At 53.2% G+C, this 27,908-nt stretch overlaps 2 protein-coding genes across 4 annotated transcripts; both read left to right on the top strand.

Moving 5' to 3' along the window:
- The first annotated feature begins 1,298 nt into the window (after window positions 1-1,298).
- Window positions 1,299-15,057, top strand: CSF3R (colony stimulating factor 3 receptor). Of its 3 annotated transcripts, none has more exons than XM_086716489.1 (17): window positions 1,299-1,454; window positions 2,528-2,582; window positions 4,529-4,612; window positions 6,735-7,031; window positions 7,954-8,077; window positions 8,227-8,414; window positions 9,260-9,429; window positions 9,544-9,697; window positions 9,790-9,869; window positions 10,296-10,503; window positions 11,480-11,668; window positions 12,050-12,151; window positions 12,778-12,924; window positions 13,039-13,179; window positions 13,416-13,509; window positions 13,753-13,831; window positions 14,249-15,057. In XM_086716489.1, exons 3-17 carry the CDS (start codon window positions 4,549-4,551, stop codon window positions 14,726-14,728), a joined length of 2,517 nt encoding a protein of 838 aa, XP_086572615.1. In that variant the 5' UTR covers window positions 1,299-1,454; window positions 2,528-2,582; window positions 4,529-4,548; the 3' UTR covers window positions 14,729-15,057. The 3 variants fall into 3 exon arrangements, with proteins under 3 accessions (XP_086572615.1, XP_086572616.1, XP_086572614.1); XM_086716488.1 differs by having other exon boundaries at window positions 1,300-1,454; window positions 13,750-13,831; XM_086716490.1 differs by lacking the exon at window positions 11,480-11,668 and having other exon boundaries at window positions 13,750-13,831.
- Window positions 15,058-16,909: 1,852 nt separating this feature from the next.
- Window positions 16,910-23,774, top strand: MRPS15 (mitochondrial ribosomal protein S15). Its single transcript, XM_025934876.2, has 8 exons — window positions 16,910-17,149; window positions 17,427-17,471; window positions 18,580-18,655; window positions 19,552-19,600; window positions 20,077-20,161; window positions 21,349-21,407; window positions 23,177-23,368; window positions 23,618-23,774. Exons 1-8 carry the CDS (start codon window positions 17,014-17,016, stop codon window positions 23,753-23,755), a joined length of 780 nt encoding a protein of 259 aa, XP_025790661.1. The 5' UTR covers window positions 16,910-17,013; the 3' UTR covers window positions 23,756-23,774.
- Window positions 23,775-27,908: the final 4,134 nt, after the last annotated feature.

Below are 27,908 nucleotides of genomic sequence, written 5' to 3'. Positions count from 1 at the left end.
GGGACCAAGAAGGGGACTATTGGAAGGATCTAAGTAGGAGAGAAGGGTAGTTTGTCCTGACTGGTATTGGTTTAAGTGATATTTATATTTTCCAACTTTTTATCATGAATATATTGACACACAGAGCCAAGCTGAACTGTATAGGGAATATCCATCTACCTGGGATTCTGGTTATATTTTGAAAGAACAGTCCATAGGATTTACTGAGCATGTGGGGCCTATGGGACATCTTGGGGAGGTTGCCACAGACATTTGGGTATTTCCATCTGGAGCCTCGACTGCAGCCCAGGTCTGTCCCTCACCCCAGACTCAGAAGCCTGCTTTTTTCTAAAAAGGATCATATGTTAGGGACACTCTCCTAGTCAGTTGGCACCTAATCTTATTGGGTCATAAATCCAACAAACTATGAACAGTCTGAACCCTCCTCGGAAAAATGCACAGAAAATTATTTGTAAACAGTTTCGGGGGAATCATGGATACTGACAATGGAAGACGCTAAATTTAGTCTACTTCACTCAATCAAAAAATGTTCAGGGTAGCAGAATCCTTGCGAGTAAACCAATTTCTTTTTTTTTTTAAGCTTATTTTTATTTTATTTATTGAGAGAGAGAGAGAGAGCATGGGAGGGGCAGAGAGAGAGGGAGATAGAATCCCAAGCAGGCTCTGCACTGTGAGCACAGAGCCCAATGGGGGACTCGAACTCACAAACCGTGAGATCATGACTTTAGCCGAAACGAAGTCGGACGCTTTACCGACTGAGCCACCCAGGCGCCCCGATGAGTAAACCAATTTCAAGTGAGCATACGAAGGCTGAGCCTCACCAGCTCATCCCCTTATTTTGTTCCCAGAGTCCCCATTTCTCCATCGCCTGTCCATGGTGGAAAATGTAGCAAAGAGGGGCAGTGTGAGTAAGGTGCTGGGTCACAAAATTTCCTGTCACCTGGAAGCTGCCGCCTAGAGTACTGGGAGGATCAGAGCCCCAAGGCTAGAGCCAAAGAGACTTAGAGCCGAGCGAGTCTTCGAGCCAGGGTCTGTCTCTGACTGATGTTCCCCCAGGAGTGGACCATGGGAATGGCACCCAGGCGGGTTGAAGCCTGGGCCCTGGCCAGCCTCAAAGCTTTGAGGTCAGGAAATCCGGAGGCAGGGGAGAGGGACACCGTTGCCACATTCCCCGGCCCCTTTGAGACCCCCGAGGCAGGAAGGCTGCCCGGCCCCACCGGCTTCCCTCCCAGGCTCCTTCCTGTGCCTCAGCGACTGAAAGCGCAAGGGAGAGAAGGAGGCCGGGCAGGTGTTGCAATCCACAGCTCCTGGGCCTGTCACAGACTGAGCCATTAACGACAGGGCTGGGGAGAGAAGCCGGCCTGCGGCTGTTTTCAGGAACTTGCCCTCAAAAGGAGAGCAGAGACGGTTCTCCAGGGCAGTCCTCCAGGCGGGTGCCCGCTGCAGGCTCCAGCGTGAGTAGGGGATCCCCAAGGAGGGCTGCATCTCTGGCTTGACGAGTCCCAGGTCCACTCTCCCCCGAGCTCTGCCAAATGCCCGTATGCAGGCCTGGGACCAGGGCTCCTGCCTTTCGGATTGGTCCCTGGGAACCAGGAGCCCTGGACACTGAGTGTCTTTGACCAGGGCTGCCTCCTCTTTGGGGGCAGGGGGTGTGCATCGGGGAAGTCATAAATAGCCGAATATTTCTTTGGGGACATCAAGTTGGGCTCGGGGAAGGACACAATCGCCATCCCTCTCCGCGTCCCTGTCTCGGACCCTGTGTCTCAGCCCATCCCTGTCTCCCCTGTTTCTGTCTTCCTCCCCAGCCCCTCCCTGGCCTGGGCTCCGGGTCTCTCTCTGTCTGACTCAGAGTCTTGCTGTGCCTTCCCCCATCTCTTACATTTTCCTCTTGAATCTTAAACTATTTGGGGGACCTCTTGCTTCTCAGCCCTGAGTGCTGGGGTCTCTGGGTCAGCGTCCTTATCTCCTGGGCTCTTTCTTTGTCAGAAAGAATCAGTCCCAGATTCCTTCCCCCCAGAAAGAATCTCCACGTAGGAGAGTAAACACAACAGGAGAGAGAGGGTGTGAGCTGGGCAAGGGAGAGCAGGGGAGAAGGCTGAGTGCAGGGAAAGGAGAGGAGAGCAGGAAGACGTGGGTGATAGCAGTGCCTCCAGGAGGCAGCGGGTTCGACTGGAACTGAGCGGGAGAACCGGGCAGATGGCTGGAGAGAAGGCGAGACTGGGGTCCCAAGGAGCCACAAGTAGGGAACCCAGAAATGGGGCTCTGAAGCCATGCCGTGTGACACGGATGAAAGCAAGGTGGCGGTCCTGGGGGGCTGTGACCACACAGCCTATAAGCGGGAGAGGAGGCCAGGAGGGTTCTGGATTCCATGATGCAGTGCCTGCTTCATGGCACGTGAAAACAACCGACGGTCCCCGAGGGCTTCTTCTACGCAGGCTCTGCTCTGAGCGCGTTTATCACAGACCATCTCAGTGCATCCTCACTACAGCCCTGAGAACGGGGTGCTGATGTTCTCCCCCTTTCACAGATGGGGACGCTGAAGTTCAGAAAGGTGAAGTAACCTGTCCAAGGCCACAAAGCTGGTAAGTAGCGGAGTCGGGGCTGGAGGCTGGTCTAACTCAGAGCCGGACTCCCCACTTGTCTACATACCGGCCCCCAGAGAGTGAGACCACGCTCCAACAGGCCCCAGATCACTCTCAACACTCTCAACTGGGGTAAGGGTCACCCAGGGCCGCAGTGGGGGACCAGAGACTGATGTCAGACATGCCGACACTCAGCAGCAACCCAGGGGAAGGATGCCCGACCTCTCAGGGTGGGGTTTGGCTACCCATTCTGGACAGGAGTCAGAGGACAGGGATGAAGTGGTATCTCACTGGGCACAGGCTGGGCCTTATGCTGATCCTTGCTAGCGCAGCAGGGCTGGGGTATGATCAAAAGCACAAAGAAATGGAAACCAGTGTCCCAAAATCTGGGCCCAGGAGGCTAAATCTTCCCCAACAAGTGTGTGGGGGGGTGGGGGGGGAGGCGGGGGGGTTGATGCTAATCAAACTGGTATAATGCAGTAAGAAAGCTGCCAACTACTGATTAGTAGACCAGGGTGCTCTGAACAGTGGTGCGGGTTTCTCACTGCACAAAGCTGCCCAGCTAAGGAGTAAGTAGAAGCTGAAATCCAGTCTATTCTTCAGTTGCCAGGTCTTAGTGTGAGCCTGCATCTGCCCAGAGGAAGGGGCGCTTTTTTCCTGATTGGCAAAAAAGTGACTTACGGGCTAGCAGTCCCTTGGCATCCTGATACCGAAGCGTATACAAATAGCCCAGGGGTTGGGGTAAGGCCCCTGCCTTGGGTGTCTGGGAAGTTCTTATTCATACCCCTGCCTGGGAGGAAGAGAAAAAAGGAGAGAAGCTTTCCCCCTTCTGAGCACAGGGGGTCTGCTGGGACACCACTTACATGCATGTGTTCCTATATGTACACGCAGGCTAGACAGTGATTTCCACTGACCTGCCACCGAGGGTGCCAATTAGTGCTGAAGAAGCAGGTGCCAGGCCCCAAGACCCCAATGGGAGCAGAATGGAAAGTTAGGCTAGAAGCCCACCATGGCAGAATACCTTTGGCATACTTCCAGAAACAGAAACTGGAGGCTCCCAACAGGCAGGCACTGTCGCCAGGACCTCAGGGCACCTGGCCCCAGAAAACCTCCAGAGGTCTATGCCCAGAAGCGGGGGTGCATGGACCCCCGTGCCCTCCCTTTCCCACCATCGCCACAGAGGCCAGCCTCCCCCAGGTGTAACCTGACAGCCCCTTGCCTCAGCTACTCCGTGCAATTGTCACTTTCCGCCAAGGGGCGCCTCTAACCTTTCTGGCATGGCTCACTCAGGAGAACATGCCTAGTGCTCATGCGTGTGCAACCTGGACGTGCCAGGAAGTTAACACCCCAAAGAACAGCCCTTGACTGATGGGGGATAGAAGTCAGTAGATGAATGTTCCCATCCTCCCTCCTGTTCAAGGGATAAATTGTCCCTTGGGTGGATAGTTCTGACGTGTGTTCTACACGGCTCCTCGGAAGTTTCCAGCAGGATGGAGCCCCAAGTCTGTGATACACCCTTATGTCGGCTTTCCCTCCTTACCTGTGATCATTCTCCCCACCCCCTCAGTGTTCCTGGGATCCTTCCTATTAAACTACCTGTGTGCAAGCCCAGCTCAGATAAAAGGGAAGGGGGAAGAATGCTATTCCTTGACGCTCCTGTCCCCGCTCTCTCCTGGAAGGCAAATATAATAACAACAGTGGCAGTCACTCACACAGTCATTTCCTACGTGCCAGGCACTATGCGAAGCCCTCGTCTTGCACCATTTCTTGTCTTCCTCCCAAAGCCCTTTGCAGTATAGGCTGTTGTTACCTCCATTTTGCAGACAAAGAAACTGAGGCTCAGAGAGGTCAAGTCACCTGGCCAAAGCCACACTGTGGCAGAGCAAGGGTTAAGCTCAGCTCTTACTCCAAAGCCCATGACCTTCACCATCCCCCTCTGCCTCCAGGTGAGCACCAAGTTGGCACTATGGTGGAGCTGGGAACCTGGAGCCTGACCAGAGCTGCCCTGATTATCCTGCTGCTCCCCAGAAGTGAGTGTGGCCGGGGATAGGGGTGCCGTGGGGAGGGAGAGGAGTCACAGCGAGAAAGACAGAGTGGGTGGAGGCGGGAATCATTTCCCTGCACTGCCACACTGCTCCTGGGGTCCCCAGAGAACCAAGGCTGGGCCACAGATGTGGGGTAGCCGGCTCCCACCCACAGACCTCTGCGGGAAAACCACCATCCATGAGGAATGGTGAGCGGGCCTGGGCTGGTCAGCCTGGAAAGGGCTGGGTGACGCAGGCCTTGTCTGCAAATCTCTGCCAGGCTGTCAGAAGGAAGCTCTGAGTCCCCTGCAGGCTTCGTGGGCAACCAAGAGATCAGGGTGGGAGCCACAAGGAGGCAGGATTCATCCTGGAGTCGGGAAGCCCAGGCAGAGCTCCCCAACTATGGAAACTCTATCTTGAGAGGTAGAGAGCTTCCCATCTCTGGGGATATGCAAGCCGAGGCCAGGGTTGACAGGGAGGCTGTGCAGCAGGGGCCAGCGCACTTTGCTTGATAGGACTATGGAGGCCACATACAGTCTCTATTGCATGCTGTTATCTGTTTTCTGTTCTGTTTTCACCCTTTAAAAATGTAAAACCCATTCTTCGCTGGCAAGCCATACAAAGCAGGCCACCCTCAGCCCTGCTGAAAAGGATGCAGTGCCTGGCGAAGTTCTGGAGTGCACAGTTTTGCGAGGTCCCTTCCAGTCTGAAATTCTGAGTCTGTGAAGTGATGGGAGCCCCACGTTGAAAGTCATGAACTTGCTTCGTGATCCTGGGAGAATCCCTTCTCCTCTTAGGGCCTCAGCCTCCTCACCGGCAAAACAGGCCCAGGAACACATGACAGAGGAGAGGAGGCATTGGTGGGGGGGGGGGGGCAAAGTGCAGCGCTGCCTTATTTGTTTAGACAAGAAATATTCACTGAGAGCCTACTCCGTGCTAAGCTCTGGCAATACAGTCATGAGCCAAACAGCCAAGGTCTCTGGCCTCACGGAACTTCTGGCCTGATCTCTGGGGAGACAGACAAACAACTAACCACATGGCTCCGTAATTAGGAAGGATGAAAAGAGCTTTAGGAAAGTTCAGGGCACTTGGCCTGGTCTGGTTGATCAGGGCCTGGTCTGGTTCCCCCAAGATGCTAAATGTTAAGCAGGTGAGAGACAGGAAAAGAAGAGCCCCTGAGAAAGGAACAGCGGGTACAAGGATCTGGAGATTGGAGAGATCGTGGCATTTTCAAGGAATAGGAAGAAGGCCAGAGTGACTGCCGACGAGAGGGGGCGGTCTGAGCTAGAACTGGGAGGCGTAGCATGGACAAGGCCAGGAGGGCCCTGAGAAGGACCTGGGTTTTCATCCTGATCGTGGCAGCAAAGACACTGGTGGTGCCTGGCATGTCATTACATCTAATCCTTGCAGCAACATGAAAGTAGGGACTATTTTTTCATCCCCATTTTACAGATGAGAAAATTGAGGCACAGAAAGCCTCGGTAACATACCAGGATCACACAACGAATAGGCAATAGAACCAGGCTCTGAACCGAGGCGGTCTAGTTCCAACATCCGTGCTCTTACCCACCACACGGCTGCAGTGCTGACGCGCCGTGATCCGGAGGCAGTAACGCAATCAGATCTGAATTCGGAGAGCTGGGGCTGTGGGCTGCCTATCATTCAAACCGCCACTTTCACCACCTTTGGGGAGGGTGCTGCAGGGGGGACCTGCCTCTGTCCTGCGGTGTGCTGGAGCTGGCTTGCGAGACCTAAGGGCGCACGTTTCCTCCCAAGTTCACATTCAGTGATGTCACACAGGTGGCTGGAAAATCAGTCTTGGTGGGAAATATTTACACCAGGGAAAGCAGCCCATACTACAAATCAGGATGTGGCTTTCTTGTACAGTCAGTTGATAAGCATTGATCAACACATCATTCTCCCTCTCTCTCTCTCTCTCTCTCTCTCTCTTTTTGCCCCTGAGAGCCCCTCACCGTCCCCATAGACATTCTCCCCTTTCCAGCCCCCATAACTTCGGTGGGGAGGCAAGAAGGTAAGGGCCCTGAGTCTAGGAGTCCAAAGACTTAGCTTTTTGGCCCAGCTCTGCCAGGCGCAGGGGTGACTCATGGCCCATTCTCTCCCACCCCAGGCCTGGAGGAATGCGGGCACATCAGCCTCCCAACCTCCACTGTCCGCCTGGGGGACTCCATCACAGCCTCCTGCACCATCAGCCCCAACTGCAGCCACCTGGGCCCGGAGTCACAGATTCTGTGGAAGTTGGGAACACAGCTTCAGCTCGGAGAGAGGCAGCAGCGTCTGGCAGATGGAAGCCAGGAATCCACCATCACGCTGCCCCCGCTCAACCGCCCGCGGGACCTTCTCTCCTGCTGCCTGCGCTGGGGCAACAGCGTGCAGATCCTGGACCAGGCTGAGCTGTGGGCAGGCCGTAAGTCCCTGCGGCCGTCTACCCACTCCGCCTCCGTGCCCTCCTGCCAACACGAATAAGAGCTAGGATTCACCGAGCATTTGCTCAGTAAGCACATTATGGGCATGGTATCAGATAATCTTCCCTACCAGCGAGGAGTGCTCTTTAGCCCCATTTTGCAGATGAGGAAACTGAGGCTCGTTTGGTGAGGGGCACAGGCGAATAAGGATGTGGCCGAGATTTATATCAGCCGGCGTGGCTCTGAAGTGAGTGTAGTAACCACTACTCCATATGGCTGCCACATAAGCCCAACTACCCAGCCACTGGAGGGTGTGCCCAGGGAGGACACACTTTACCATCTGGGCCTGCTCTCAGTTTCTCTGCAACTCAGTCTCAGCCCTCTGCTCAAACTGAGAAGCAAGGAGACGATGCCAAGCCAGTGCATGAGGAAAGAACTAAGACCAGGTTTCCTTGTTAAGAGTCACTAGGAGTAGAGCAAACACTTACACAGCACCTGCCATGTGCCAGACATTGCCCTGAGCGCTTTGTACATAGTGAGTCACTGAGCCCTACCCAGGGGGTAGGCATATCACCATCGCCCCGTTTTACAGATGAAGAAACTGAGGCACAGAGCGGCTAAATGACATGAAGATCACAATGGCTAATAAATGGCAAACCCAGGATGAAAACCCAGACCTACACTGTCACGGTCAAAGGGGGCCGAGCTGAAGGGGTCGGAGGCTGTGATGCCTGCCCTGTACATGCCTATAATTTGACTTGCCCCAGGGATGCCCCTCCAGGGTCACCCCGAAGGAGGCGAGCAAGTAGACAAGGTGACCCCAGAGGGAACAACCCCGAGCAAGGAAACGAAAATAACTGATTCCAGTCAGAGCTTTCCGAGTGGCCCTACTCCAAGCCCTCACTCTCCCCACCCTTCGTGCAGACCCTCCCGCCGCGCCCCACAACCTGTCCTGCCTCATGAACCTCACAACTAACAGCCTCATCTGTCAGTGGGAGCCAGGACCCCACAACCACCTGCCCACCAACTTCACCCTCAAGAGCTTCAAGTAAGGAGGGGTCTCTGGCCGCGTTCCTCTGGGTCCTGGGGTGGGGCATGGGCAGGAGTGGGGCTGGGGGAGCCAGAGGCAAACACGGGAGGGAGAAGGGAGCCTCGCTTTCTTCTTCTGCTAGACACCCAAGCCTGGCCTATTGGCAGGAGCCGGGACAACTGCCAGACCCAAGAGGACCCCATCCTTGACTGTGTGCCTAAGGACGGAGACAGCCACTGCTCTATCCCACGCAAATACCTGCAGTTGTACCGGCACATGGGCATCTGGGTGCAGGCAGAGAACGCACTAGGGACTGGAAAGTCCCCACAGCTGTGCCTCGTTCCCATGGATGTCGGTGGGTGACGCCGGGTGTGGGGGAGGGGAAAGGCCCCCACAATGGGCAGATCCACAGAGGCACAGAGAGGGACTCCCAGACCCAGTGACAGACAAGGAGATCCCGGATGGCCTAGAGATAGAGGCAGACGAGAGAGACGGAGACGAAGTGGAATGCAGATGGGGACAGAGCTACGGACGGAGACACAGACACACAGACGTGGGAGAAACACCGAGGCAGGGAGACACGTTCTTTCAGCAAGCTTCTTGAAGTGCCCACGGCACGCTAGGCAGGCGTTGTTCTAGGTGCTGGAGACCTGAACGAAATATCAGAAGTCCTGCCCTTGGAATGTTACGTTCTAGTGGGCAAAATAGATAAAATAGAATGTCAGGCAACCAGAAGTATGAGGAGGGAGTTAACACAGAGGGGGAGGTGGGGAAAGCCGGGGGGGGGGGGGGGACAATTGCTCTTTCAGTAAGGTGGTCAGGGGTGGCCTCACTAAGAAGGTGACATTTGAGAAGATCCTTGAAGGAAATGAGGGAGCAGGCTGCTGGATATCTGAAGGGTAAGATCTCCAGGCAGAGGGAATGACGAGTGCAAAGGCCCCGGGGCAGAAGGATGAGACAGAGACCTAGGGAGAGACAGACACATATATACAGACAGACCTCCAGAAACATGATGACATGGAGATGAAGAGACACAGAGAGACGGAGAAAAAAAAGAAGCAGGCTGACAGAGACCCCAGGGGTGGAGACCCCAGGGCAGAAAACGGAACAACAGGTAAAGAGAGAAGCAGGAATAAGGCAGAGCCTACTCCTATAGAGGATGGGGCAGGGAAGGTTTCTGACAACCCCTCCTCCTTACAGTGAAGCTGGAGCCCCCCACACTGTGGGCCCTGGCCCCCAGCCCTGAGGTGGCCCCACCCCAGCCAGGCTGCCTGCTGTTGCGCTGGGAGCTATGGAAGCCGAGCCTCTACATAGAACAGAAATGCGAGCTGCGCCACCAGCCACAGCTCGGAGAAGCCAGCTGGGCCCTGGTGAGGTGGAAGGCAACCTCAAGAGCCTGGAGTGGGGGTGGCTGAGGGGAGGGTGGCTGAGCTGGGCCTGAAGGGCACAAGGATCCAGGCTCAGAGCCATGGCCATCCCACCAGGTGGGCCCCCTGCTCCCTGAGACCCTCCAGTATGAGCTCTGCGGGCTCCTCCCGTCCACAGCCTACGCCCTGCAAATGCGCTGCGTCCGCTGGCCCCTGCCTGGCCAGTGGAGCGACTGGAGCCCTAGCCTGATACTGACCACCGCACAACAGGGTAAGTGGGTGGGGAGGGGCCAGGAGCAGCCATCAGGACAAAGTCCAGCCTTCAGGGCCCTCCCTGAGCCCCTCTTCCTACTCCGTCCCCAGCCCCCATCGTCAGATTGGACACATGGTGGCGGCAGAGGCAGCTGGACCCCAGGACTGTGGATGTGCAGCTGTTCTGGAAGGTGACCCCTTCTGAAGGCCATCCCTCCACCCCTGAGACTTCTCCCAACCCAGACAGATCCCTGTGGGCTGGGGCTCAGGACTCCAACAGTTCTGGGAGGTTTGGATGCATTTGTATGTGATTTGCATGCACTTTGCATGCACCTAGGAAGCTGGGTAGTACCCTTCTGGAGAGACTACAATGTAGGACTCACCTATGGCAAAGAGTCAGCTCAGGGAATGATTAAGTGCCAACCTGCTCCTTCCTTTCCTCCCTCCTAGGACCTAGCATGGGGAACAGGGAAGAAGGAAGGGAGGGAGGAAGGTTGGCTCCCAGCCTGTGGGGGCTCAGTTCCTATGACCCACCCACCCCATCTAGAAGCCGTTCCCCACTCAAGATGAGCTGTGCACCCCCACCCCTTATCTTCTTCTTCCTGTGTCCACCGCAGCCAGTGCCCTTGGACAAATACAGCGGGCAGATCCAAGGGTACCTGGTCAGACCACCAGGCCAGACTGGGGCAGTCCCAGCCCTCTGCAACACCACGGAGCTAAGCTGCACCTTCCACTTGCCCTCGGAAGCCCGGGAGGTGGTCCTTGTGGCCTATAACACAGCGGGGACCTCTCATCCCACCCCAGTGGTCTTCCTGGAGAGCAGAGGTAAAGGGCGCTGGCGGCTAGTAGAGTGTAGTGGGTGAGCACGTAATGTTCAGAGGCTAGACTGCCTGGGTTCACAACTAGTCCCGTCACTTGCTAACAGTATGACCCAGGCAAGTGACCCCTGGCCTCGGTTTACTCACCTAGCAAAGGGGGACAATCCAGTGCCTACCTCAAAGCCCTGTTGTGAAGGTCACATCCATTAAGACATGTGCCTGGCACCACGTTCCCACTCAGTATGTGTTAGCTACTCTCGTTATCATCAGCCGGAACCAAGTTAAGCTGGTGATGGTACCACACAGGCTCACATTCACTCACATGCTCACAAGTGCAGACGCTCATAGACACGCATTCGCGTGTGCATGTATGCACGTGCGTGCATGCGCGCACACATGCACACACACACACAGTCCATTCTGCCAAAGAAGATAGGAAGAAAGCCCTACATTTTTCCGGCTGGAACACGGTCCCTGAGTTAATTGCTCATTCTCAGTGGATCGGCCACCACCACCCCCAGGTTCCCCTGAACATGGGTCCTCACAAGGTGACACCAGCGATAACAAGAGCTCGTACTCCAACTTACGAGCCGCATGACCTTAGGCAAATTACTTAACCTGTCTCAGTTTTCTCCTTGATGAATTGGGGCCAGGGTAGCGCCTCCCTCCTACGACTCTTAGCGGACTCAGTAAATTCATACATACCAAGGCCCATAGCCGCACAGACCATGAACTACACAGCGTTAGCACTGATCCCTGTCAGACACTCCTCGGCACGACGCACTGTGCCAGGCTCCTTCTAGGCATCATCTCATTTGATCTGCGCCAGGACCCTTACAGAGGAGCAAACTGAGGTCCTGATGTTGACTTACCCAAGGCCATCCGGCTTGTAAGTAACAAAGCCAGGATTTGAACCCAGGCTTCTGGCTCTGGGACCCGCATTCTTCTTGCTTTTGCTCTCTTACCTCCTACCCTGTCTCCAGGACCGCCCCTGGCCAGGCTCCACACCACAGCTAGAGATCCCCACAGCCTCTGGGTGGGCTGGGAGCCCCCCAGCCCTCGGCCTCGGGGCTATGTGATTGCCTGGGGCCTGGGTCCCCCCAGCCCCAGCAGCAGCAATATGACCTGGAAGATGGAACACAACGGGAACATTTCCGGGATCCTGATGCAAGGTGAGGCAGGCCTGGGGACCTGGGAGGCAAGGAGGCAGTGATTGTCAGGCAGAAAGCAAGGGGCGGGCTGAACCCCCCTACAGAAGAAGCAGACTCCCCAGTCTTTCTTGACTCCTTAGTCTCGTCTCATACCCCCAGAATCAGGAAGTTCTTCCCCCAGTCTAGCCAGATCCTCCCTTTTCACAGCCCTGCCCTGCCACCTTCCTAGCTCTCCTCCTTTTCTGCCCTTACGTCCATCAAATGATCTGAAGAAGAGATAGACGAGGCTAGCCCTGCAGCACAAGGCCTGGGTTATTCCCCACTGGAGGTCTGAGGTTAGCTCCTGATCATCTGCAGAGGTTAGCCCCTCACCAGGGGGCCTGCCCCATTTTCTCTCCACAGAGAACATCAGGCCCTTTCAGCTCTACGAGATCACCGTGACCCCTCTATACCAGGACACCGTGGGACCCTCCCAGCGCATCTATGCCTACTCCCAAGAGATGGGTGCGTCAGCCACCAGGCTCCTCCCAGAATCCTCCCCTCTCGACGCCTGCCTGGGGCCCCACAATCAGGACTATGAGGGAACATTTCCTTCCTCCCCCACCTCTGACCCACAGGAGACCCTCTCCCAACCCTAAGATGACCCCGGGCTTACAGTGGACCCCTGCAGCCGGACAGAAGTCAGGTGGTGGGGTGACAGAAACTGGGGAGTGAGTTGGGCAGAATTCACGAAGCGAGTCTGGCAAAAATCAACCAGTTTCCCTGAAAGAAATCAAGTGTCCTGTGTGGCAGAAATTAGACAGAAGGCCCGCCATAAAGTCAGAGAGCGAGTGGCAGAAATCAGATAGTGAGCCCAACAAAACCAAGCCTGGCAGAAATCAGGCGGCAAGGCTTTGGAGTCAGAGAACCAAGTGCAAATCCTGACTTAGCCACTTATTAGCAGTCTGTGGAATTCAGTCAAAGGTGCTGGCAACATGAGGCTTGGGCATGGGTCCCCTTGGACTCTCTTCTCCCACTCCCCGCCATAGTGTGGCTCAGTTCTGGGCTCCGGGGAGCCACAAGATGTCCAGCTAGGCTCTCCACTCTTCTCTGCTCCCCGTCAGCCCCTACACCTCGCTCTCTTCCGGCAGCCCCCTCCCACGCCCCAGAGCTGCATCTAAAGCACATCGGCAAGACCTGGGCCCAGCTGGAGTGGGAGCCCCAGGCCCCTGAGCTGGGGAAGAGCCCCCTGACCCACTACACCATCTTCTGGACCAACGCTCAGGACCAGTCCTTCTGTGAGTCTCTGCTCAGTACCTCACAGTCCCTGAAGGCCTGGGAGGGGACGCCCAGCAGCCTTGGAGGGAGCCTCGGCATCTGGGCCCAGGCTGACCATTCTCTTCTTCTCCCAGTCACCACCCTGAATGCCTCCTCCCATGGCTTGGTCCTCCACGGCCTGGAACCTGCCAGCTTGTACCACGTACGCCTCATGGCTTCCAGCAAGGCCGGGGCCACCAATAGTACAAGCCTTACCCTGATGACTTTGGCCCTAGGTAAGGAGAGCAGGGGGCTGGCCAGCCAAGGCTGTTGGGAAGGTTCATCACCCAACGGATCTCTCATTTTGAGGCCCTGCCTGGATCTGCTAGTCTGAGGGAGGAGACTGAGCCCAACCCATGAAGCCCAGGCTGAGGGAGGAGGCCCATTCCTGCCCTCAGAGCCCAATCTGAGGAAAGAGGCCCAGCCCTACTTGCATGCACTCTAATTTCTTCTGGCTTTCCCCTCACCCCAGAGGAGTCTGAGCTGCATATCCTCCTGGGCCTCTTTGGCCTCCTGGTCTTGCTCATCTGTCTCTGTGGGGCTTCCCGGTTCTGCTGCAGACCCAGGTGAGTCCTCTCAAGACACCTAACACCTACCTACCCCTGCCCACAGGGAACTGCAGGCTGGAGCGGGACTGTGCAGGTCCCTCCTTGCCTTCCCAGGCCTCAGGGCCCATGCCTGGGTCCAGCCCTGCACCACCTTCTCTCTGTACTAGGGAGCCTTCAACTGCTAGAGCGGGTGGGAGAAAGCATGGCAAGATGGGAGGGGGCATGCCTGACCCAGCCTTCACCTGCCTTCTTCTCCAGCAGGAAGAATCCCCTCTGGCCAAGTGTCCCAGACCCAGCCCACAGCAGCCTGGGCTCCTGGGTGCCCACCATCATGGTTGAGGTAAGAACCCCCATGGGAGAGGGAAATGGGGCCAGGGGCGCTGGCCCAGGCTCAAAGTGAAAGGAACCTCCCCCAAGGATGAGTCCTCAGGCCTTCCCATCACTTCCTAGCAAGGTGCCCTCCCTCTGGAGTAGAGCAGATCCGAGTTTGCATCCCAGCTCTACCCATTTCAAAGCCTCAGCCATCTCACTGTGAATTGAGGTGAATCTCACACAGAATCATTGGGGACATGCACCGAGCTAAGTCTGAAGCCCATAGCACGCGTCAGGAATATATGAGGTGCTTTGCAAGTGTCACCCTTTGGGCTCCAGCAGAGAGCAGCAGGAATATCCCCACAACAGGCCCACCGTAGGAGGGCACAGTGGCTGGGATGACTACGAGATAAATCATGCCCTCACCCCATGTCCTTGTGTCCAGGAGGCCTTCCAGCTGCCCAGCCTTCGGGACCCCGGCATGCCACCCATCACCAAGATCACAGTACTGGAGGAAGAAGAGAAGAAGCCGGGGCCCTGGGAGTCCAACGACAGCTCAGGGACCTGTGGCCTCCCCACCCTGGTCCAGGCCTATGTGCTCCAGGGGGACCCAAGAACACCTTCCACCCAGCCCCAGCCCCCGTCTAGCACCAATGACCAGGTCTTTTATGGGCAGGTGCTGGGCAGCCCCACAGGCCCAGGTCCAGGGCACTACCTCCGCTGTGACTCTACTCAGCCCCTCCTAGGGGGCCTTACTCCCAGCCCCAAGTTTTATGAGAACCTCTGGTTCCAGAACAGCCCCCTGGGGACCCCAGAGCCCCTTGTCCCAAACCAGGAGGATGATTGTGTCTTTGGGCCACTGCTTGACTTCCCCCTCCTGCAAGGGCTCCAGGTCCATGGGGTGGAGGGGCTGGGGGGCATCTAGCACTTCCTGGGACCCCCGCCCAGGCCTGCCTCTTGAAAGGCCTGGGCCATCCAGAGGAGAGGAGAATATCAGTAAGCCCATCATGAAAAAATCATCTCGTCCCAGAAGGGCAGGAAGACTACCAGTATCTCCCTATCTCTGGTCCCCAGCATCCTTCCTCCACCTCCCAGGCCCCATGGGCTGACCCTGCCTCTCACTTTAGTGGCCAGAGAATGCTTCATCCAACCCTGCCCACTAGCCTTCTGTGTTTAATTCCTGTAATTTTAGTCTCTTAAACCGGTTCAAGGTTTGGTTTGTTTTGGTTTCGAGAAACTCTTGAGTGTGCCTGAGTCTCTGTTCTTTTTCTTTTCAGGGCCCTAGCAGTGATGGGGGTACTTATCAGAACTGTTCGTTTGTGTATTCTTTCCTTCACTCATTAATTCCACCAGCCCACATGTAGTGTTTAGGTCCTGTGCTGGCAGCAGGGATTCAAAAATGATTTGGCTCAGTCCACCCTCAGAGGGCTCCCATTCTAGTGGTGGAGACTTGAAAACTGGCCATTAGGGCACAGTGGCCAGAGTTATCTTGTGAGGGTGGGGGTGAGGGGTCACAAAATGCTATGGGATATGGGGAATACACTTCAGAAAAGACCAATCCCTGTTGGAAAAATATAATTAAAAACAAAATCTCCTGGGCTGCCTGGCTGGGTCAGTCAGTGGAATGTGTGACTCTTGATCTCAGAGTTGTGAGTTCCAGCCCCATGTTGGGTGTAGAGATTACTTAAAAATAAAATATTAAATATATATATGTTAAATATATATATTTTTATTTAATATAAAATATTATATATATATATATATATATATATATATATCCTGCCAACCTAGAAAACCTCTCCACAAGGGTAGAAGAAAAAGAAATCTGTTTTATTATTGAATGAACATTAAACCAGAATGTGAAACGCATGTGCATCACCAGCAATCCCCTAAAGAGCTTGAAAAGACAGAAGTCTTACCCTTGTATATAGCCAGGTGGATACAGGTTATTGAATACATTTTCTTAAGATAAACAGTAACTTGTCCTCAATGACACCATCTGTCTTTGTCACACAGAGTTCATCCTAAATTCTCCTGGTAAATGGGGTAGCCACGCAAGTTTACTAATTGTCTTTACCCAAAAGAAAACTAAATTTCTCATATCTTTATGAGAAGAGTCAGGTTTGCAACTCAGAGGCAGGCAGAAACTGGGAGACAGGGCCACTGCCTCCCTTAATGATTACATTTCAAGAGATGGCTCCCAGATCCTTGAGAAAAACATGTTGTAAAACTGGCAAGAGGCTTATTTAGCTTTTAAAAAGATTTACGAGTGCCTCAAAAGGGCAGAGAAAGAATTCACAATTACAAGTTTTCAAAAGTAAATGCTTTAAGCAAAGTGAAGGGGAGAAGAACTTTCTCCCTCTTTGCACCAGGGAGAATTAAAATTTTATTTTTGTGTCATCAAAAATTTATTTTCCCTACTTTTAATTTGTAGTTGTCCTTACACCCCTCATTTCACCAATATTAACACAGCAAATATTGATCAAATGCCTACTATATAGCGGGTCCTTGGCACACAACTGCCTCAGGTAATCCTCCAACAATGCAAAAAACTGATACTGTTATTACCATTCCCATGTGATGAATGAGTACACCGTGGCCCAGAAAGGTGGAGTGACTTGCCCGCAGGATCATACAGTGAGTAAATACTGATGAGTAAAATGAGCTATGATTTCAGCCCAGGACTGTCCCATTCCAAAATCAACGAACGACCTTCATCACGAGGCTTACCAGGCTGCCCGAGAGGAGGCTGGAACCCAGTAGTTCTTAGGGGGCCTCGTCGTGGAATACAGGAGGAGAGGAGGCGGAAACACTAGGTTGGGGGAGAAGAATACGGCAGGCCCCACGGGAGCCTCCAAAATGACCGGGGCCCAAGGCCAAGTACATAGAGTGGGATTAAGGGCGGGATGCCCAAGGCGGAAAATGGCATCTTAGAATTTATACAGCACCGGACACCACTGACCAGGCCCGCAATCACCCAGCCCCCAGCCCCGCACGGCTGCTAACCGGACCTCTCCCCTGGACCCAATCGCGCCGCACCCCGGGTCTTGCCTTTCCCATCCATTCTCTCGGTCTTCATCTGCTCCGGTCTCGCAACTGCACTCCATTGGTCGAGCCTGAGCCAGCATGGCGGCGCCCTTGTAAGGCTGTCCGTGCCGCAAAAGGGACGGTGGCGGCGGTGGCGCCGGCCCCGCGGGGTCACAAGTCGGCATGCTGAGAACAGCGTGGAGGGCGCTGAGGTCGCTTCCGACCCAGGCAGTGGCCCAGGCTCCAGTCCGCGGGCTGCCGGGCGGAGCGTGCGCCAGGCCTCCCTTCCGCCAGTGGGGCCTTCCCTCCCCTCCTGGAGGTGAGGAGCTGAGAACCTAAGCAACTCGAGCAGGGAGGTGGGGTTGGGCGGAGATGGGGGACACGCGGGACGAGGATGGGGAAGAAAGGCCATTGGGTGGGGAAGAAGTAAGACGAGGTGGGAGAGGCGTGGGGCTGCGGGGTGCGGAAGAAATGGGGCGGCTGCTAGGCGCCGAAGCGCCAAGACCTTGCAGGAAGGGTAAATGCAGGGGCCACAGAAAGGAGTCGAGGCTGGACTGTTTAAGGAGATGGGCCTCGGCCCTCTCTCTTCTGCACAGGTGTTATCCTTCCGGCCGTTCGCGGATATGCCATCCAGAAACCAGGTAGGAGCTCTTGGGGTGGGATTTCCACGGAGAGAGGGACGTCTGGAGGGACGCCGGGTGGCCAAGGGGACAGAGGTGGCTACTTAGAACCACTCGATGGGGGTGGGCCAGAGGTCCTGAGCAGAAGACCCCCACGTCCGCCTTGTCAAAAGGCTGTAACCTGAAACCTGCCCGGGACCGGGTGGGGGGTGGGGGTGGCGAGCCGGCGCGGGAGCTTTCGGACTGGGTTTGAGTGAGAGTGAGCTAGCAGGGGGAGGGCGTGCTGGGCGTACCCAGGCCTACCTAGAGTCTAGGTAGACACTTTGTGTCTACCCTTCCGTGGTGGAGGGCTTGGTTTCCCGTTCCAAGGCAGTGTGCATCTCTCTTACTAAAGAGATCTCTCTTCCTGGGCACATGATATTGGGCAAGTTACTTCCTCCAGTCACATTCTAAAATGATTGTAGAAGTTATCTATTTGAGAGGATTGTTGTTAGGATTCAGTGATAACACATGAAAAGCATTCTTAGCACTGAGCGCAATAAATGCAGTCTATATTAGCATTTATTGCTACTAATATTATGTACACAGCGGCAGAGCAGGGTCTGACTGGAGAGGACAAGTTATCGCCCTTGTACCTCTCCCTCATCCCCGAGGGAATAGGACACACACCGAGGCCCGAGGTCGAGGGTTTCCGATTTGTGCTTACATTTCAGGTGTCCTAAAGCTAGGGGTCCCTCCTCAATCCCCTTATTTCATTCATGCAGTCAGCCAGCAAGCGTTTGTCAAGTACCTGTTCTACATGAGGCCACGGACCAGACCGGGGATTCAAAAGGAGTCAAACTCAGTCCGTCCACAAAAGGCCCCATCCTGGTAGGGGATTCGATAACTGTAGAGTCAGAGATGTAAGAGGTGGAGGCACAATATGGGATCTTAGGAAAGGCAATCTACTCCCAGCGTGAAATATCAAGACAGTTGCCTGCGGCGTTTGCAGAGGAGAAGCTGAGCCCAGAGATATCCAGTGTTTTGCTTGAGACCCTGGGTGCCTCACGGAGTTGGTGACAAAAGCCAGAACTGAGGGGGTGGGCAGTGAGAGTTGACTCTTGGTGTTTTCCATCCCTACACTTGACAGTCCAGCGCAGCCAAGAAGATGACCCGCCCCCTTCCACGCTGCTCAAAGACTACCAGAACATTCCCGGAATTGAGAAGTAAGCAAAAAAGAAATCTCTTTGATGAGGTAGGGTGCCCTAAGAGGAGTGAGGAGGAGGAAGGGAAGACAGTGACTGGTCCGGCCTGGCCCACTGTATCTGAAGCTTGGTCATAGAATCAGGCAGAGGACTCTTGAAGCCCAGGCTTGGTGAGGGTGAGTGGCAGGGCAGAATGGCATTCATGGAGCTCAATTTTTTGCCTTTTGTTGTACTCTGGTTTAGTTAGCAAGGAGGCAACATACCTCATGGGTCTTTGTGAAATCTCTCATCTCTGGATCCTCAAAAAAGCCCTCTGAGGGAAGAAACAGTGTCTCCCTTTTATACATTACCAAGTTGTTCTATGTCATACAGCTCCTAAGGGACGGAGCTGAAAGACACCAAAGCCGGGATCCTTCTGCTCAGTCCCTGCCCTATGCCCTAGGAGCTGTCCTGTGTGACATGAGAAGAAAACGATTATAGAATTGAAATGTCTCAAGACAGATTGAACCATACCTTTTGCTGAAATGAAAATCTTCCCTTTGCCCTCCCTGTGATGGGCCTGGAACACTCACACGGACAGCCCCAATTTTGTGTAGTTATCACATCGTTCCATGTTCTCAGCGCAGCACATCAGATTCATGCTGTTAATCCCCGAGAAATGGCTCCCCGCTTCCACAGAGACTCTTTTGTTATAAAAGAAATTTTCAGGGGCGCCCGGCTGGCTCAGTTGGTGGAGCATGAGACTCTTGATCTCGTAGAGATCTACGTTGGATGTAGAGATTACTTAAAAATAAAATGTTAAAAAAAAAATTTTTTTTTAACCGTAATTGCTTTTCAAACTAAAATGGAAACAGCATTGTTTCCCCTTCCTCCCCGTCCCCCCACACCTGTCTCTCATTGCTCTGGTTTCCGCACAGGTTTGACGATGTTGTAAGAAGACTCTTGTCTTTGGAAATGGCCAACCAGGTAAGTGACCTGTGCAAAACCCCGGCCTCTCCTAGTCCTCTCCTCTGGGACTTCCTCCTACCGTGGTAACACCACCCCAGGCTTCTCAAGTCACAGTATTTATCCCAGTGTCATTCTGTGACCACTCGTCCATCCCCCAGACTGAGCATCTCGAGGGCAGGGACGGTCTTGTTCTCTCACTGTATCCCTAGCACCCGGCAAACAGTAGGTACTCAGTAATGATCTAATGCCTGAATGAATGAGCAAGGTTTGGAGACATTCATCCAACAAGCCATTTCACCTGCCATTGGCCTCGGACTCACCTAGATGTGAATAGCTACGTGCTGACCAAAGGCCTTGCCCTGATGAACAGAGTGAAGCCAGGCGCTGAACTTCATGGCCTAGGTTCTATGACTGTAGCCAGGGCCTGTGTGGTATGAAGGCTAGCTCTTAGGGGCTGGCAGACCACACAGATTCTCTGTCTCTATCCTCAACAGAAGGAGAAGCTAAAAGTCAAGCAAGAGCAATTGATGAAGAAGATTGTGGCAAACCCTGAGGACACCAGCTCCCTGGAGGCTCGAAGTTGGTCAGGGGACCCTTGGGGAGTGGGAGAGCGGCGGGAAGGGGAGGGGGGTCTGCTAGCTGGTACTTGATCCAGGGCTCTTGTCTACAAGTACACTAGGTATTAGATGTGACTTGATAAAGGGAGAGACAAGAAGGACCCAGAGTGATGAAAATTGGACTCTGTGATGCTAGAGTCAGCGCCCAGGTCCCACCTCATACCTCTGTGTGAGCTCAGGAGAGTTTCCTCAGGAACCAAAGCTTGTCTCTGTGTCTCTCTCTACTCTGCAGCGAAGGTGGTGTAAAGGGGCAAGTGGTCAGGGCCAAGATTCCACCTCACTCCACAGTGCTGCCAGAACTTATTGTGTGTCCAGGAAGGGCCTGCTGTACTGACAGCATCTCCTTGGGGCCACCTTCCGCTTCTGCCTTTGCCCCCGTCTTTGCAATAAAGGCAGGGATCAAATATGAGGCTACCTAAGGAAGGATATTGCAAGAGTTTAGGAGATGAGTGAGAGCTGGTAATTCTGAAAACTCACTAGTGAGGGGTGCCTGTGTGGCTCAGTCGGTTAAGCGTCCGACTTCGGCTCAGATCATGATCTCACAGTTTGTGGGTTCGATCCCCACGTCAGGCTCTGTGCTGACAGCTCAGAGCCTGGAGCCTGCTTCGGATTCTGTGTCTCCCTCTCTCTTTCTCTGCCCCTCCCCTGCTCGCACTCTGTCTCTCTCTCTCAAAAAATAAACAAACATTAAAAGAATTTGAAAACTCACTAGTCAAAAAACAGAAAGGTAGCCACTGGAAGGGCAGAGGCAAGGGGTAGACCCTTGATGGTTTGGGAATCTAGTCTTACTACATTGGGTAGGACCACCAGTGCAGCATTGAATGATTAACAATGATAGCATGGACAGTAGACTGATTCCTGAATTCAACAGGAACGCTCTAAAGTTTTACCATTAAGAATGCTATGTGCTATGGTTTGGGGATGATACGTTCATAAGATTAAGGAACTTGCCTTCCTTAGACTTTGCTTTCTGAAGGAAAGAGAGTCCAAAGTCTTTTGAGATCTTGAAATTCAGAGTGCTTTGGGAGTTGTAGAGAGCTACACAAGAGCACTGGTGATTGTTATTCCTTGAGGTCTTAAAACATAACCCCGGCCCGGGCCCTTCCTTCCTCTGTGCCAGCTCTCATCCTCTGTGGTTTGTGGTTTCAGTTGTTGCTTTGACCGTCAAGATCCGCAATTATGAAGAACACAGGCAGAAACACCGAAAGGTAAACCTTGGGCATCGCTCCCAGCTAAACGCCAGCAGCCGGGGGAGAGGAGTCTGAGAGGTGAAGGGCTCTGGGTCCAGAGAAGCAACTTGAGAAGCCAGATGGCCACAACGCCAGGGTGCCCGGCCCTCAGCTGCGGTGGAAAAAACATTCCCCTCCTGCCGCCAGTGGAAAAATGGGAGCCTTACGGTGCTGTGCTGAGTGTCACCAGTGGTCAAGAATGCAGACTTCAGGGGCGCCTGGGTGGCGCAGTCGGTTAAGCGTCCGACCTCAACCAGGTCACGATCTTGCGGTCCGTGAGTTCGAGCCCCGCATCAGACTCTGGGCTGATGGCTCAGAGCCTGGAGCCTGTTTCCGATTCTGTGTCTCCCTCTCTCTCTGCCCCTCCCCCGTTCATGCTCTGTCTCTCTCTGTCCCAAAAATAAATAAAAACGTGGAAAAAAAATTAAAAAAAAAAAAAAAAAAGAATGCAGACTTCAGGGCATGACCGCAGCATCTGGCACATAGTGGGTGCTCAGTATTTCTAGAATGCAGGAAGGGAGTCAGGTTGGCACTCGGTTCAAATCTCAGCTTTGCCATTTCCGCTAACCAGATGTGTGACTTTGGGGAAGTTACTTTACATGCCCAAGCCTCAGTTCTCCTGTCTGTAAAGTGGGGAGCATAGTAGTACCTGCTGATGGGATTGCAAGGACTAGGTGAAATAATAAAGCACCAATATGAAGTATTGGGCCTTGTGCAGAGCACCTCACATGCATCCGTTCATTTAACCCTTAGAACCATCTTTCTATCCCATTTTACAAAGGCGTAATCTCAGCATGGGGTGAGTAAGTTATTCCTCAAAGCACACCACTGAGAAATGATGTGCTAGGACTTGAAACTAGGTGGTCTTGCTCTGGGCCCCATATTCTTTTGTTTGTTTGTTTGTTTTGCAAAGAACACAAGTTTATTATCTCGTAGTTGGGTTTTTTTTTAAGTTTATTTTTTAATTTGTGTTTTTTGAGACAGAGAACATGAGTGGGAGAGGGCAGGAGGGGTGGGGAGAGAATCCCAAGCAACTCCACGCTGCCGCGGGGGTGGGGGTGGGGGTCAATCTCATGAACTGAGATCGTGACCTGAGCCGAGATTCAAGAGTTGGATGTTTAACTAACTGAGCCACCCAGGTGCCCCTCCAGGGCCCATATCCTTAACCATGATGCCATATCTCAGCACAGCAGTGGGCACAGAGCTACTGTAATTTAGGCAGCTGCCCATATTTTTAATAAATACAGAGTGGTCCGGCTCTGCATGGGCTCTGCATGGGCGGCACCTCAGGGTTCCCTGGAGCAGGTTGATCTTGCTTCTTGGCGAGGAGAGTTTTGCTCATTTGGAGTGTGAACAGCAGCCCTCACAGAGGAGCACAGACCTTCCCTCCTCTCCAGTCCAGCTGAGCTGGGGCTGAGCTGTGGGGAGGCTGAGTAGATGGCATAGGGGAAAGAGCATGAGATTTGGAGTAAGACCCATAGATGTGGATTCCAGACCTGACCTCACACAAGGCCCCTGCCTGGCACAGTTCTAGGACCTCCTATGAATCAGGTGACATCTTTGAGCCTTTATTTTCCCCATCTGTAAAATGGGAATAACAATGACAGTACCTACCTGAGAGTTGCACTGACATTTGCATAAGATTGTTGGGAGGTTTCAATGAGATGATGAAATGACCATCCCTTGTTACTGTATAGTGGCTCACACTTAAATAGGACACTAAAAGTAATATACTAACTCTCTCGCAGGACAAAACCCATAAGCGCTATCTGCTGATGAGCATCGACCAGAGGAACAAGATGCTCAAAAACCTCCGTAAGACCAACTATAGTGTCTTTGAGAAGATCTGCAAGGAGCTGGGGATTGAGTACACCTTCCCTTCTCCATACCACCGGAAAGCCCACCACCGCTGGGCGACCAAGAAGGCGCTGTGCATTCGGGTACGAGTCGGAATTGCTGCTTTCGTTGACCCCACTCTGGGACTGTGGTGGAGAGATCAGAAGGGAGGGTAGTCTGTTCCTGACCGAGGCGTGGAACTGGCCCCAAAGCCTTGAGGAGGCTCCCAGGCCGTCAGACCCGTGGAGAAAGGCTGACGTGACCATCCGGGGGAATCCGTTCTCACCCCAGCTGCTCCAAGTCTGAGGTTTTGCATAGGGTTAAAGTCTCTTCCTGCTCCCTTTCATCCCCAGGTTTTCCAGGAGGTACAGAAGCTGAAGAAGCAAAAGAGGGCCTTAAAAGCTGCAGCAGCGGCAGCCCGGAAACAAGGCCAGAAGAACCCGGAGAGCCCTTCCAGAGCTGGACCAGAGGCAATCAAAGAAAACCAATAAATTGTATTAGAGTTCTGTCTTTCTGCCTTAAAGGATAATAGAGAATGTGGGGCTCTGTGCACCGAGGACAAGGAGGAGGAATTTGTTTGTTCATTCAGCTCTGGGATCCCAGGGTTTTAGGAGGCAGAGCCTCTGCCCTCACACACCTGAGGACACGTTCTCACAACACCCCTCACACACACTCACATAAACAGCGCCCTGTTGTCCACCTCCTTCCTGCAGAGGGGAGACTGAGCACACAGCAGCACAGAGGAAGTGTGGCCGGCTGGCTGGCTGGCTGGCGGCGGAGTGAGAAGGCCGGCTGTAAGAGCTGCCTTCTGGACAGGGCCCTGGAAGTTGAAGTAGAAGCTCACCAGACAGAAATGGGGTGGGAAGGTGTCCTGGGCCAAAGGAATTGCAAGTACAAAGGCAAAGAAGTCAGCAGGTGCAAGCTGTGTCCAGAGAACACTGGGAACAGGAAATAGAGCTTGACAGGGAAGTTGAAGCTGGGGTGTGAGAGGCTTGATATGCTGGCCGCCCTCTGGGGAGTGGGGAGACGGTCATGGTTTAAAACCAAAGGAGTGAAGACAGCACCAGGTTGGTTTAGATGGTTAAGCAGCAGCAGTGCAGGGCGGGGGGATCAGAGGGGGAGCGATCAGAGCACTTTATTGTTTGGGGGGCAGAGCTGCTGGTGTTCAGGTTAATCCGATAAAAGCTACAAGTCCTATCCATGAGAAACTGCACATACGCAAAACATTCCTTATAAGTTCTGGGGAGTTACGAGTTCCCCTTTTCCTGCAAAGTTCACCCATTCATACCAAGTGAAGTGTCAGGCCTTGACGTCTGAGCGTGCTTGGCAGGTTTGCAGAAGCAAGGGAGACTGTGTCTAAAACAGAGTGAAGAGATGAGGTCAGAGGGAAAAGCAGACACCAGATAATCTAGACCTTTCTGGGTGTGTTAGTCTGCTCAGGCTGCCATTAAAAACCATAAACTGGCTTAAACGATGGAAACTTATTTTCTCAAAGTTCTGGAGGCTAGGAAGTCCAAGATCTAGGTGCTGGCCAATTTGGTTTCTGCTGAGGAATCTTCCTGACTTGCAGATGGCCGCTTTCAGACTATGTCCTCACTTGCGAGGGGGGAAAGATCTCTTCCTCTTATAAGAGCACTAATCTCATCATGAAGACTCTACCCTCGCGACCTCATCTAACTCATTACTTCCTAAAGGTCCCTCCAAATACTATCATGTTAGGTGTTAGAACTTCAATATGTGAATTGGGGGAGGTACACATTCAGTCCACAACAGCGGGGAGAAGATTCTGGAATTCATTCTAAGACGGGAAGCCATGGAGGAAAGAATGGGGGAAAGTTGTGTTAAAGTGACGTCCAAGGAGAAGTTGGAAACTTAGATCCAGGACTGCAGCGAGGCCTAAGCTAGACACAAGTTTATAGGTTATGTTTAGATGGTGAGTGAAACCATGGGTGTGGGTGAAATTGCCCAAGGAGGGAGTGTAAATGAAAAAGAAAGGGCCATGTCAGGATGGGAAGGATGATCTCTGAGGGCATAGCCTGACTCAGGAGCAGCTGAGGGGTGGGGAATGGTAAAGTGAGGGTAGAACAGAGAGGCTGGGGTCCTGCAGAATCGGAAGTGGGATGAGAGGCCCAGAACGGCAGACGAGCTCTTCAGATAACACCTCCAGGAACAGCGGGGAAGGCCCTTTATGAGGCAGGACTTGGAGTGGACACAGCTACATGAAGATACTTGCTGGAGGGCCAGGTGCCATCATATAAGGGGACCAGTGGAGAAGTTGAGAAAAGGGACACAACAGGGCAGACCCTACAAGAAAAGCATTGTTGTAAGTGCTTGTAGGCACAGTATCATCTAATCTTTAAAGTCACCTTCTCGGGGTGCCTGGGTGGCTCAGTCGGTTAAGCATCCGACTTCGGCTCAGGTCATGATCTCGCGGTCCGTGAGTTCGAGCCCCGCGTCGGGCTCTGTGCTGACAGCTCGGAGCCTGGAGCCTGTTTCGGATTCTGTGTCTGCCTCTCTCTCTGACCCTCCCCCGTTCATGCTCTGTCTCTGTCTCAAAAATAAGCATTAAAAAAAATTTTTAGGGGCGCCTGGGTGGCGCAGTCGGTTAAGCGTCCGACTTCAGCCAGGTCACGATCTCGCAGTCCGTGAGTTCGAGCCCCACGTCAGGCTCTGGGCTGATGGCTCAGAGCCTGGAGCCTGGTTCCGATTCTGTGTCTCCCTCTCTCTCTGCCCCTCCCCTGTTCATGCTCTGTCTCTCTCTGTCCCAAAAACAAATAAAATGTTGGAAAAAAAAATTTAAAAAAAAATTTTTTAAAGTCACCTTCTCTATCCAACCATCCCATATTGGCACAATTATCCTTATTTTAGCATGTGAGAACTGAGGCTCAGAGGTTAGTAACTTGTCCAAGTTCACACAGCTGGTTAGAGGCAGGCCTAGAATTCAAGCCCACGTCCATCTTTATTCCAAGCCTGTGTTCTGCTCATTTTACCACGTTGCCTAGGGGCAAAAAAAAAAAAAAAAAAAAAATGGCCTGAGACACCATGGAAGGAGTCTATGTTACAGCAAACTTAAATGCCTTTAGCAATCAGGCAGGTTAACATGATGTATGAAAGGCCAGGTATAGCTGCTTGATACATTCCTATCCCAATTATTTCCCCTTTTAAAACTGCAGATAGGCAAAATCAAATCGAAGCCTTGGGCTGCCACCTTTCAATGACCATATAGTATCCAATACTGAAATGTTGGTTAAGAACCAAAAAGTCTTCATGGCGAAGTAGTTTCAGTGGGATGGAGAGAACTGAATCCAAGTTGCAGTGAGGTACGGAGTGAGGATGTTAAGGAAATTCAAGTTGTGAGCGTTGACTACTTTTTTTTTTTATGTTTATTTATTTTTGAGAGAAAGCAGGGGAGGGGCAGACGGAGGCAGAGAATCCCAAGCAGGCTCTGAGCTGGCCCCAAACTGTCAGTGCAGAGCCAGATGTGGGGCTCCAACTCACAAACCCTGAGATCATGACCTGAGCTGAAGTCAGACACTTAACCAACTGAGTTACCCAGGTGCCCCTCGACTACTTTTGAGAACTTGGCTGGAAAGGGAAGGGGACTAGAGAAGGAATGGGAAGGACTTGAGCTGTCAGGGCAAGACTTTGCAGTAGTAGGTGTGGTTATGAAGAAGATGTGCCGTTCCACTGAGGGGGCAAAGCCAATGAGATAGATGAGTTCTGCTGCATTAGGGGGAAATGGGGGAGTGCTGAAGATGTCTCTAAAAAGGTAGTTACAGTCAGAGTGGAGAGTCTTGAATGCCATGCCAGGCACTTAGACTACGATCTGGCAAACAGTTGGAAAGCACAGAAGGGATGCGTCATATGGAAAATGGCAACTGCTGAAATTTAGCCTAGCAGCCAGTGCGGGTGGAGAGAAAACATACTAATGCAGGCAGAAAAAGAAACGAAGAGATAAGTGTGGAAAAGATTTTGGAGGTAAAAGCAGAAGTGGTGACTGATAATAGGACCCAAGGAGACCAGAATTGTTAGCCAAGGCTCAGATTTCAAGTCTGAGTGGCTGGAGGGAAAGAGGATTCGTAGGTTTTAGAAGTATTGAAATTTACAGAAATGGTTGCTCATCAAAGTAAAAACGTACAGCAGAAAACAAGAAGGTGATGCTGGAGCTCATGACGCGAGTGAAGTGTGGGGTCGCTGCTCTCCAAGCAGACAACTGCTCGACAGTGTGAAAGGAGGGAGCTTCAGAGAAACCCCAGCACGCTTGCTCGCGGGGCGGCCAGACGTGAACAGGCCTGGTTTGCTTCACGGAGCACGAAACCCAGGTGGGACTTCACTCCAAGTCTCTTTTAGGACGGAAACGCAAGTTAAGGCCTTCTGGCCCTTCACCCATCCAAAAGATTACTGAGGGCTTTCGGGGCCTTTTGCACGATCTCAGGGATTCCTCTCTGCAACCTTGTGTGGCGGGTGACCCCTCCACGTATAGGGAAGGCCAGCCTCGCAGAGCTCGGAAAGGGCGGGGCCGGGATTCCACCCCAGGTCCGGCTGCCCACTCCGAAGTTCTGCTCGGGCTTTCCGCGTTCTCCGGCAGGGGGCAGCCCAGCCACCCCAGCTGGAGACGAAAGCAGCGCTCGAACCGCGAGGCCC

This window comes from Puma concolor, chromosome C1 (assembly GCF_028749965.1).
Source record: "Puma concolor isolate L17-30 chromosome C1, mPumCon1.1.hap2, whole genome shotgun sequence".
Classification (NCBI taxonomy): domain Eukaryota; kingdom Metazoa; phylum Chordata; class Mammalia; order Carnivora; family Felidae; genus Puma; species Puma concolor.
This window is presented reverse-complemented; position numbering and strand designations above follow the sequence as displayed.